At 32.8% G+C, this 13293-nt stretch overlaps 1 protein-coding gene across 3 annotated transcripts in view; it reads right to left on the bottom strand.

Moving 5' to 3' along the window:
* Nucleotides 1-13293, bottom strand: part of KITLG (KIT ligand) — an 85421-nt gene that overhangs the window by 17902 nt on the left and 54226 nt on the right. For 2 of the 3 annotated variants that reach the window (XM_012469367.3, XM_012469368.3), the window contains 3 exons: nt 7449-7619; nt 5117-5273; nt 4276-4359 (listed from right to left, as the gene is read on the bottom strand). In XM_012469367.3, the coding sequence (XP_012324790.1) occupies nt 4276-4359; nt 5117-5273; nt 7449-7619 (412 nt within the window). The remainder of the gene's footprint in view (nt 1-4275; nt 4360-5116; nt 5274-7448; nt 7620-13293) is intronic. The other variant, XM_012469369.3, reaches the window with a different exon arrangement.

The following is a 13293-nucleotide window of genomic DNA, read 5'->3' as shown; positions in this document are numbered from 1 at the left end:
ATTTATAATTCTGGACAAATTATGAAGTAACTCTTTTCAGAAATTAGCCAACAGCAGCACAAATGTGCAATTCACGAGACAGGGAAACCACACTGAGTGAGGCTCATGTTTGCCCTGGCTTTCTGGCTTTCAGCTCTCCTGTCTGGGGTGCACTTTCAGATTGAAGTGTGTAAGACAGAGTCCAAGCAAGAATCAGTGGTCTCACTAAGATAGTCAAGGATTGAAGTTCAGCGCTGCTGATGTGGGGCTGGAGTTTCTAGATCTAGGTTAGTTGGAAGAAGAAAGCTGTGCAGAGAAGGAGCATCAGAAATCTCTAGATGAATCCCCTTAAGTTATCGGTCTACTAATAAACTGTATATGTACCAGTAAAGAAGTCAAAAAACGTGACCAAAAAATAAAAATAAAAATAAAAATAAATCACCAAAAACCAAACTCGTGGGAAGCTATAATCTTAATAGAGACCCTAGCAGTCACAGAACAATGGGGGACAAAGTTGTTATGACAAGCAATATTGGAGAGATTTTCTGAGCACTTTAGAGATATCTCAGATATTCCATGCCTTAGGAATCAGGCTACTGTCCCTTATACCCAAGAAAGTTTAAAAACAAGGCTGGGAGAAAAGATAAACCTCATTTGCCAGTATTCGAACCTTCTACCAAAACACAATGCAATAGCCTCTAAAGAAATGCTATAGAATTGGAAAGATAGTCAACAGCATAGAATTCATAATATCCAGCACATATTAAACAATCACTAACTATTTAAAAGGAAATATGACTTCTAATCAGGGAGGAAAATGTCAAAAGACACCAACTCTGAGATGACCTATGTGTTGAAATTAAGAGACAAGAACTTTACAGCAGTTATTATAATTATGTTTAAGGAATAAAAAAGAAAATTTTGTCATAGTAAATATGCAGATGGAAAATCTCAGCAGAGAAATATAAAATACATTTAAAAATTAACTGGACATTCTAAAACACAAAATATAAATTTAAAAATAAAATAATTCACAGGATGAAAAATCAGCAGATCAGAGATGGTAGAAGAAAAGGACAGTGAACTTAAAAGCAGACAAGTAGAAATTACTCAGAACAGAGAGAAAAAAGGATAAATAAATGAGAAAAAAACTTCTGTGACCTGTGATACACTAGCAAACTGGTAACATATATGTGAGTATTATCTCAGAATGAGAGAAGAGAGAAAGTGGAGAAAAAAAATTTGAAGAAATTATGGTTAATTTTTCCCCAAATTTGAGGGAAAACAAACTTACAGATCCAGAATGCTTGACAAATATCAAGAAAGAGAAATACAAAGAAAACCACTCATAGGCATATTCTAGTCAAACTGTTAAAAAAAAAAAACAACCAACATTTTGAAAAAAGGTAGATGAAGAAATGACCCAGTACATACAGGGAAAAAAATAAGACAAATGATGGCTACCTTTTTTTTTTTTTTTTTTTTTTAAAGAAACAATAACTGCAGGAATACAATAGAGTAATATTTTTAAAAGACTAAAAAAATTAAAAAAAAAAAATCCTGTTTACCCAGACTTCAATATCTAGTAAAAAGTACCTGCTACATGGAAGACAAAACAAAGACATTTTCCAATTAAAAAGGAAAAAGAATTTGTTGCCAGCAGATCTGTACTATAAGAGATACTAAAGAATGTTTTTCAACCTGAAGGAAATTAATTAATACCAAATGGAAACTTGTATTCACAAAAGGGAATGAAGGGCACAGGAAATAATAATGCAGGTTAATATAAAAGACAATATATTTTTTCTTCTCTTACTTTAAAATACATATGACAGTTTAAAGCAATGATTTGAACTGTATTGTGTACTGTAGACTGTTTTGTGAAATTTATAACTGATGTAGGTATGTTAATAAATGTCAAAGGTGACCCAAAGATGGGTATGGTTAAGTAAAACTATCCTGTTTCAAGCTTCTTGTATTTTTCTCAAGTGCTACAGTAGTAACTCTAAGTAGAATATTACAAGTTAAGGTGTGTACTTTAATTTCCAAAATAACCACAAAGTAATGCAAAGAGATGCTGTTGAAAAGCCAACAGTAATTAAAATTAAACACTAGAAAAAAAATTAATTAGCCCAAAAAAGCACTAGAAAGAAGGAACAAAAGATCAATACACAAATGGGACAGATAAAAAACAAGTAAGAAAATGGTGGATTGAAATCCAACTATACCAATGATTTATTGCATAGAAATAGATGAAATACTCTAATTAACAATCAGAGATACACTAAATAAAATAGTGAAGCCCAAGTGTATGTTGTCTACTAGAGATGTACTTTAAAAATAAAGACAATAGACTGAAAATAAAGGAAAGCCAAACATATGCCATGAAAATAGCAAGCATAAGAAAGCTTTGCTCTACTAATATCAGACAAAATACACTTCAAGACAAAGAGCACTACCAGAGATAATAAGGGATATTTCAGTAAGATTAAAAGGTCAGTTAAACAGGAAAGTTATAACAATAATAAATATATAAGCGCATAATAAGAAAGCTTCAAAATATATGAAGCAAAAAACCCAAAACCAAAAGGAAAATCAGACAAATCCACAATCAAAAGTAAATAATTTCAATTTCCTTTCTCAATAATTAATAAAAATTAGACAAGAAGCTTAAGGAAAGGAAGATATAAACAACACTATCAACCACTTTGGCCAAATTTGACTGCTGCACTCAATAGTTAAATAATATACATAAGATAGTTTCAGTACATTTCAGAAAATTTCAGTACATTTCAAAAAATTATATTCTGACAATAACAAAATTAATTTATAAACCAGTAACAATAAGATATATAAGAAAACCACAAAATTTTTTACAACAGTTCACTTCTATATTATCCATGAATCAAAGAAGAAATCACAACAATTAACAAATATTTAGAAAAAATAATAAAATCACAAGATAAAAATGTGTGAGGTGCAGCTAAAGCAGTGCATATAAGAAAATTTATACCTTTAAGTGCTTGTAATTAGCAAAAATGGTTTAAAATCAGTGATCTAATTTTTTCACTTTGAAAGGCTAGAAAAAGTGGAGTAAATCAAACCCAAAGCAAACAGAAGAAAGGAAATAATAAAGATTAGAAATGAATAAAATGTAAGCAGAGAATTTCAGAAACCAAAAGTTGCTTCTTTGAAAATGTTAATAAAATTCATAGTTAGTAAGAAAACCCCTAATTGACTACCACACATACAGGGCCCTAGTCTCTTTTTGAAACTTTTTAGAGCTGATATGCTATGTAATTTAGAATTTTAGATCTTAGGTGATTCTGTCCTGCAAATAATGTATAATAAATACTGTCCCCAGTGAGTTCTGGGTAGCATCCTGTAATCAAATACATTAATATTTCCTTATAAAATATATAAATATTCACTTTTTGAAAGATAATTAAAGACTATCAGTAGCCTCATCTCAGTTCAGGTCAGGTTTTGGTGGCAAAAAATTCCAGAATAAATAAAAGGTATTTTAGAGGCTTTTTAAAAAACATTCTGAATTGTAACAAGCTATTATGAATTATTAATAAACTGCTTACTTTTTTTCATATGTAGGTCTTCTAAGTCCCTGAACAAAAGACAGTGCCCCATTTGTAAGTCTTAGGGGATGACTTTTTTAGCTAAGATCACAAGATAATTTTTTTTCTTCCTGCACCTTCCATGAGGCTAGAGAGTATTTAGTAAATACAATAACCTTTATAATGACCTTTGCTGAATTTTAAAAGAAAACTGAGTTCTTGGCAAAAGAGGACAGAAATTTCAGAAAAATAAGCATATTATCCTCAAACATATAATTCTGTAGTAAAATAACTAAATCAAATTTAGTTATTTCCAAATGCACAATAGTAAATACTGCTATATACAAAACTGAAAATATTTTTGGAATTTTATACAACCAGCATTTGTACACTCAATTTTAAATTTCCATTTTTGTCAGGCACATTCCACACAGAACATATTTTAATGCTTCAACTAAAAGCATAAATCATATTTCTAAAATTAATTGTATGTTTTATTTAAAATAATCTTAGCAGAAAATTTATTGGCCTAGTTCTCTAAACATTATCTCCAGCTCTAGGGAAATTTAATTCTACAAACTTAAGTCTCAGGAAGACCATAAAGGAATAACAGTAACAGAACAGTATCAATAGTAATAAATGTAGAAGTTTCCTTGAAAGCCCATGCAATACTCCTATAGGTGCTAACTGGAGCCATGCATGCATTAAATCAGATATATGTACTTACTATTACTGCTACTGCTGTCATTCCTAAGGGAGCTGGCTGCAACAGGGGGTAACATAAATGGTTTTGTGACACTGACTCTGGAATCTAAATAGAAAGCAATAATGTGTCAGTGTTATATGGTGATTTGTATGACTTATAGAGTCCCTGAAAGGTGAAGTGCAATACCAGATTACTTGCCAGGTCAGCTTCCCAAATCTAGGGTATTCAGATCCTATTTATTTCATATTGGGTCCTGCTATTCTATTTTAATAAGAAATTCACCATTGTCACCTGGTAGAACAAATATTTATTGAATAAATATGTTAATACATGCAAATAATGACACATTGATGGTAATTTCTCATTAAAAAAAGAAAGCAATGAATCCAGGTTTGTATTATAAGGATCCAGTGAAGGGAAAAAAGAGTCTCAATACAGAGTAACTGGGGAGGATCAGAATTTATGACTTAGATCCTTAAGAAAAAAATTTGAGAAGGAACATTAAGTAGACTGGAGGTACAGAATAATATAATTGTACATTACTAGCAAATGTTAGATGAGAAAAGGCATGAGTGGCCATCTCATATATTGTTTACTCATAAACAACTCCTAATTTGAAACTGATGAATACTGTTTTAGCTTGGAAACCAACAAATGTACAATTATTAGTTTATTCTGTGTCTTATATTTTAGAGGTTTTTTTTTTAATGTTCTGAATCGTAATTGCTATTGATATTTGCTTTTTTATTGGACATATAGGCATGTATCTTGCTACAATTAAACACAGAGGTAGATTCTTACTACATAGGGAAGATTTAAGTTTGCTGTTTACATTTGACCTGGAAATGCTTGTATGTCTTACCTTTCTCAGGACTTAATGTTGAAGAAGCCACACAATCACTAGTTTCAGATGCCACTACAAAGTCCTTGAAGGCATCAATAGATCTATTAAAAATTCTAAAGAATTCTTCAGGAGTAAAGAGCCTGGGTTCTGGGCTCTTGAATGGTTTTTTTAGATCCTAGAAGAAAAATAATAGGATTACATTTTTCAAATAGTGTTTAGATTTAACTGAAGTCAAGATAACGGACTATAAATATGTCCCTCAAAGATTCAAGTATTTAGACTCTTACAACTAGCACTTTTAGATGGCTGTTTTAATGTATGTAATTCAAATCGGTAATGTAAGGTAGTGGGATCACAAGTTGAGTCTGGGGCAGTGAACACAATGTCATGACAAAACAATAACCTTAACAACAAATTGAAAACATTTTTCTTTAGAGATGCTCATTAAAAACATGAGGGTTTATTTTAGAAAGACCCCTCCATTACAAGAACTTCCAGTTTTTAGAAAAAAAAAAAAAAAAAGATCTCTCCATAATGCATGCTCTAATATCCAAAAATTAGAAAGTCAGATAATACTAAATGTTGGCAAGGAAACTCTTACATACTAATGAGATAATGTAAATTGATACATTTGATATTATCCAGTGAAGTTAGACAGGTGCCCATCCTGTGACACAGAAATTCTATTCTCAGGTAAATACCCTGGTGAAGCTATTGCACATATATATACCATCAGACATATAAAAAAGTTTTTTTGCAGCAATATCTGTATCACTTATGTCAATCAAAAGACAGTGGCTTAATAACTAGTAACATATTGAATGAGTGGAGTTTATTCAGAAGAAGGTTAATGATAGCTATATGCATTAAAGTGGATACATCTTCTAAATCTAAAGCTGAGTAAAAGAGGCAAGTCCCAAAATAATAAAAATAGTATAATTAATTGATATAAAATTAATATAAAATTCCCAAAAGCAAATCAAAGCTATATTATAGGGATACATAATGGATTATAAAGAAAAGCAGGTAACCAAAATAAACATCTATCTGTTACGTGCTAGGCACTATTCTAACTGCTTCATAGATATATTCTCAGTCTCCAGAACAACTGAGAAATATCATTAATAATCTCCTGGGTTCCCACCAAAGTGCCATACTTAGTAAATGGACATTCTGTGTTGTTTGCAGTGTTCTTCCCAACATCACCATTTACCTTAAGGCTCTAATGCATATGTTATTTACTTTGTGACACCTTGTGTGATATACTCTACTTTTTGTAACCTCTACCTCTTTAGAATGCCATTGGCATTCTATATACAGTAGTAATATGAAAGAGTGGTTAACACTGCATTCTGATTTGGAAATTAGAAACTGAAACAATAGAAAGATTAAAGGTAGTGACTAGATTATTAGGATGGTAAAAATTATAAGACTGGAGAGCACAAATAGGATTAAAGTTGAGTCTTGAAAAATAGCTAGAATTTAGAAGGGACACAGGAAAAAGCATTTAGGTATTAAGGTACAGAATTCTGTTTAAAATTTTGGATTTAAACTTATAGAAGTCTCCTAAGCTAATTGTTGGCCATTTGAACTGTATACCAAATCAGATCTCTTAAGCACGATTCTGCTATAAACAAAGTGTGATTAAAAAATGACAAAATGTATTAATATTTATTTTACTAGATATGGTGTTAAAGTACTCATCACACATCATTTAATGGCAACCCTACTAGAGGAATTCTAGCATTGTCTCCATTTTAAAGATAAAGTGAGGCACAAAGAAGTTATGCTTACAAAATTCATTAGTGACAGAACCAGAATTTAAACTCCAACATCTCATTCTTATTTTCTGGAGTACATTGCCTATTCCATATGTCATGCCTTATCCTGAAGTTGGTGATGACCAGTTATTCAATGACTTTGAGAAGCCAAAATGTATTTCTTTGCTAGGACCTACAGGGTAATTACGTTATGGATAAAAGGATAGGGGTATGTTTATTACAATTTTCCATTTAAATGAACATTTGTAACTTAAAAGGAAGATTTTCAGGACTTCACTTATGGAAAATAAAGAAAAAGGCAGGGCTTATTTTGCATTGTAATGTAAATAAGTTTTATTTTTATATTAGAAGACAATATTTAAGTCTGAATGCACACTTCAGTATTGCAGTATAACTACAAATACTTATTTCCTTTGCTCATCTTTTGCAATCTTAGAAGATTTTTAAATTTCAAGTTCATCCAATCAAAATCTCATAAATAAATGTGCCCCATTTTCCCCAACAGCACCAAGAAGCATGGGTTTTTAGAGAAGGATAATGAAAAACAATCCCAATGAACCCAAAGTTACCTTAGATGAGTTTTCTTTCACGCACTCCACAAGGTCATCCACTATGTTCACAAGTTTGTCTATGATAGAATAATTACTCAAGCCTTCAGAAATATTTGAAAACTTGTCCAGAAGATCAGTCAAGCTGCTTGACAACTGTACTACCATCTCGCTTATCCAGCAATGACTTGGCTGCAATATATGAAATAGAGACAAAACAGCTATTTTAATAAGCACCATAAAACTCGTACCATGAAACTCGGAGTACTCTTCAAAGCTATCATCACGTTTTAGTCACTGGTTGCTGGAAAAAGGATTTCCTTTGAACAAGTCAGTTCTTGAGTCTCAGATACATAGTCTGTTTCAAAATTCACAAATGCACACAGACCAGAGGAAAAATATTGATGGTAGAAATTTTGCTCTTACATGGAAGAAAATTAAGCCAAGACAGAACCAGGTCTTACCTTTGACAAAGTTAAGATATTAATAGAATTTAATTCTATTGAAGAATTGTAATTATTTAGTCACTATGTACTCAAAAAAGCTTTAGATGCAGAGGGAATCGCAAATATTACTGTGAGAGAGAATCCTAGCCCTTAAGGAACTTCTAGTCTTTGGTGAACTAGAATATAAAACAATTGCTTAATAATAGCTTCTGTTTTTAAAGTGCTTGATAGATTTCAAGGCTTCTAGACAGATAAATTCATGTGGGTGTTTTATAAAACAGCCCTAGGAGGAATGTAGTCTGAGAGAGAAGAACCACTTTTGGTAGTGGCAGTACCAGCTACATTATTTGTGGAATGTAATGCAAAATGAAAATGTATTTGTTGTTCAAAATCTTGTCCAAAAACTATTAAGAACTTCAAGATTGTTATGATAGAGCATTAAACCAAGCATAGAGCCCAGCCCATGAATCCAGTTCTACCCATTGGTTAGAAGCTCAAGCCTTGGAGTCAAGCATAACTAGATTCAATTCTCGCTGAAAGACTCCAAGCCAGCTACGTAAGTTCACTGAATCTCACTTCATCTGTCTATAGAATGGGAATAATGGCACCTCCCATGAAGGGAAGTTGTGAGGTGACAGTGTAGGTAATTTGAATATAAGTTGCATGAGGGCAGCAATTTTTTTTTTTTTAAATCTTGCTCTTTGTCATGTCCCCAATGCCTAGAACAGTATCTGGTAAATGAGAGTTGCTCAGAAACAATTTACTGAATGTATGTGCAAGTGAATTGAAAAAAATGAATGAATGGGAAAAAATATTTTGCATCAAGGGTCAGCACATTCTTTCTGCAAAGGGCCAAGTATTAACTGTTTTAGGTTTTACATGCCAAGAAGTAAAATCAAGGATATTATGTAGGTACATTTTAACAAGAAAAAGCACATTTCCACAAAATTTTTAATATAAATTTTAAAATGTAATAATTCAGTATAGTTTATTTTGCACAATAATTGGATATACTGTAATCTTTTGCAATATAGATCTACTAATGAGAAGAATGGAATCCTTTATTTGGGTTAACACTTTGCTTAGTTGGGGTTCAAAGTCAGCATTCTCTATCACCAAGTAGATTGCAAAGGTTCATCTGTAAAACCCAATCTTAGCTGGCTGGCCTTAAAAAAAATTTGGCCAACAGGGTATAGTTTGCTAAGCCTTGCTCTAAATAACTGTGTATCAAGATAGATATAGATTATTAAGGAAAAATTTCTTAGTATATTAAATGAATTTTAAGATTTTTATTTTTATTTATTTGTTGTTATTATTTTGAGACAGAGTCACACTCTGTCGCCCAGGCTGGAGTGCTGTGCCGTGATCTTGGCTCACTGCAACCTCTGCATCCTGGGTTCAAGCAATTCTCCTGCCTCAGCTTCTCGAGTAGCTTGGATTACAGGCACCCGCCACCACACCTGTCTAATTTTTTTATTTTTAGTAGAGATAGGGTTTTACCATGTTGGCCGGGCTGGTCTAAACTCCTGATCTCAAATAATCCGCCCGCCTCGGCTTCCCAAAGTGCTGGGATTACAGGCATGAGCCACCGCACCCAGCCAGATTGTTAAAATTAATATTACATTACTTAAAATATTGAAATAGAAGGAGGGGGGCTATTGTAACAGGAGGAGGAGAGACTCTTGTTATAGGAGGAGGGACTCTTGTAACAGGAGGAGGAAGTTGTAAGTTTGCATACTTTATATAATTTTAACGTGTTATCTTTTTTCCTCTTATAAAGATCTTTTAAGTGGAAACTGATGTATTTTGAACTCTGCTAAAATGCTGCAGTGGCAAAAATAAGATTATTATTTGTAATAGCTAACATTGAATTAGCTCATTAAAAACATAAATAATTAATACAACTTGTAACAAAAATATTGTACTCAGAGTAACTGATGGCATGTAAAATAAATTCAACTACCAAGCTTTATTTCTCTACTTAGCAGCAGAAGATCTCTGTGGAAAAAGTCTTTTATTTATTTATTTATACTAATTTTTTACAGAGACAGGCTCTCTCTCTGAGTCCCAGTCTATAGTGCAGTGGTGCAATCATGGCTCACTGCAATGCTGAATTCCTGGGCCCAAGTGATCTTCCCACTTCAGCCTCCCAAGTAGCTAGCACTACAAGGCACATGCTACCACGTCTGGCTAATTTTTAACTTCTTTTTATATAAGTGGGGTCCTGATTTGTTGCGTAGGCTGCTCTTGAACTCCTGGCTTCAAGCAATCCTCCCTCCTCAACATTCCAAAGTGCTGGGATTACAGACATGAGCCACTGCATCTGGCTCAAATCATGTATTTATTTTAAAGTATAGAAGTGGCCACTTTATATTCATTTAATAGAACACTTTTACTTAATATAATACAGCCAAAAAGGAAACAGGTGTATCTGCAGATAGGTGAGCCCCAATTCCTGGAACCACAAAACATCATTCAAAACTTTTAGGATTTTTGGCTCTGGCTTCAGATAAGAAAGATAAACAAATTTCAACATGAGAATTTAGTTCAAGTGGCCATTTCAACTCTTCATAACCAAGTTCTCAAAGAATATGTGTTTCCAAAGTATGTGCAGAATAGAGTCTTTGTTTTGTTAAACCAATGCTTATTTCAAGCACATGCAAGTTCCTACTTGCATCATTATCAGGTCTTTTTCAAAGCTGCCAGTCTTTCCTTGGATACTGAATTGCTCTGCAAGTTCCTTTCCTTTTACACAGTGATAATTCCTTATAGACAGTCAGCCCTATCAACAGTGAACAGATTTCCTAAGATGCAGAACACAGCATGCACTGTAAATGCTATTTGAATAGTGTTTATGTGATAGAGTAGCCTTCACCAATTCATTCCACTGAAATTGTGCAAATTTTTCTAACAATGAAATTCCAGGTATTGATCTCTTAGGACTCTATTTCCTCATTTTATGAATATACTTGCCTTGGATCTCTGGCAAGTAAGAATCAAAATCAAATGTCCTTGTTTTGAATTAAGACATTCCTTTTGTTTCTATGGTGGTTGTCTTATATGAATGGGTACTTTGTTCATTTTGCTCTCTTTGTGGTTAAAGTAGAAAAGATTTTGTCCATTTGTTTCTTAGTTTTAAGCTGAGGAATTCTGGGGTGCTTACTGCCACTTCTGTTGACCACTATTTTCAACTGAACTCTATGTTTACATTTTATATTCTAGTTCCTATTTAGCTATTACCCTACCTCTTCCCATTTTCACATACCTAAATCAACAGTCTAAACAATCAACTCTTTCCAGTAAAATTTCCAACCTCAATCCTGTGCTTTCTTACAGTTTAACCATGTAAATTCCACAGTCTAATCCTACTCTAATGTTTGGCTTTTTAAAGTCATGAACAATTTGTTAATAGTTGATATAAACTACATGTCTACATAGGTGAAAAACTGTATATTTCTAAAACCCTTGCAATCATGTTTCATTCATTTTTTATTCTTGCTTGTGCTATTATTTATGTGGAAAAGACTGAATCATAAATTCAGAGTTCTATGTTTTCAGTAATTTGTTTAACCAGCTATATATTGGTTTTTTAAGATTCTTGGGTTTATTAAGAAAAAACGATGGTAAACAAATAATATTCAATGTCTGTCAGTTTTGACCTGCTTGCTTGTAAGAGAGGAAACTAGTTTTGACTGGAATGTATAGCAGTTTTGTAATTTTTAATTAAATATCAGCAATGATTTGCAAGGAGAATAAAACACAATGAATTAAGTATTTCATTTGTGAGGTGACAGTAGGTCTTTCTGTTTTTCAATTCCTCCAAGATTATGATTATGAAATGAATGACTAAATGTTTTCAAATTTACAAATGTATTTTTCCTTTGCCTTAATAAATGACATTATCACTACTTCTTATTTTTCAGAGATATTTTAAATGTAAATAGTTTCATATAAATATTACCTCAATGGTATTAATTAGAAGAAAGTAAGATATAATGTTCTCTCTTTCGCTAGAAGATATGAAGGATTAAGAAAACTGACAGTCATATAGGATGTCAGAGGTGACACAAATAATATCTTTTAAATTCCTTAAGTGTATTAGGTGAATGGGTCTCTCTTAAAGAAATTAAATTAAATTCCTGAAGTGCGTGTACAGTATTTTCATGTTTTATTCACCTATATGTGTAGTTTCCAAAAGAAGAAATATATAGATCCTGCTTTGGATGTAAAAACTTTTTCTTGACTCCATTCTCTCAATTTCATACCTTCTTTCTTGATAGCTGCTCTCTTATGTTTTCTTGGTTAATTATAGCAGCTCTAGCTAGGACTACTAAAAATGTGTTTTTATTCCTGCATACTTATAACATGTATTATTCTAGAATCCAAACTGACTCAATGATATTGAACCAATATCCTTGGACTGTTGGCATGTCACTACCACTGAAAGTTAGGTTAAAAACTGTGAAGTTCCTTAGAAACTTTAAAGTACCATGAACACCAAATCCATGATCTCACTAAATGAGTAAATAAAATATATAATTAAAGATGAATAAAATTAAAAATATTCTAAACATAACTAGGAATATGACTATTTCCAAAGACTAACAACAGAAATATATGCATATTCTAAGACTAAGCATAAATTTTTTTTTAAAAAAAGATAATATATGAATTCCACAAAATATATGACATGGCAATCTCTGTAGTTCCAGAACCAGTAAATTTGAGAAACTAGCTAAAATAAACCATGTGCTTTAAAATCATCCTGGGGACTTGCTAATTCTGGCATGCTTTCTCCTCTCCATCTCCTGCCTCATTCAAGAAACTGTGCTGGTTTGTTAGGTGAAATAATTTGACACATTATTCCACCTTGGTATTGGTATTAGATGCTCAGACAGTCTTTTTCTTTTCTTTTTTCTTTTTTTTTTTTTTTTTGAGACAGAGTTTTGCTCTTGTCGCCCAGGCTGGAGTGCAATGGCAGGATCTCAGCTCACCGGAACCTCCACCTTCTGGGTTCAAGCAATTCTCCTGCCTCAGCCTCCCAAGTAGCTGGGATTACAAGCACCTAACACCACACCTGGCTAACTTTTTGTATTTTTAGTAGAGATGGGGTTTCACCATGCTGGCCAGGCTGATCTTGAACTCCTGACCTCAGGTGATCCACCCTTGGCCTCCTAAAGTGCTGGGATTACAGACGTGAGCCACACACCGAGCCCACAGACAGTCTTTAAGAGCAATCGTGGTAAGATTTATGGAATAAGAAGCTGAAAGTAGATAAAACATACTGTAACACTTCTTCATTAATGCACTTTACACTACTTTCCATTCGGTAGCTATTCACAGAGAGATCTCTATGTGCTTTCTTTTAGGGCCTAAAGTTAGTATTTACCCAGTGAGAGTGTTCTTTTCACAGGGGTTAG

The sequence above is a fragment of the Aotus nancymaae genome, unplaced genomic scaffold, assembly GCF_030222135.1.
Source record: "Aotus nancymaae isolate 86718 unplaced genomic scaffold, 86718_ANA_hifiasm-v0.15.2.pri h1tg000016l, whole genome shotgun sequence".
In the NCBI taxonomy this organism is placed as follows: domain Eukaryota; kingdom Metazoa; phylum Chordata; class Mammalia; order Primates; family Aotidae; genus Aotus; species Aotus nancymaae.
This window is presented reverse-complemented; position numbering and strand designations above follow the sequence as displayed.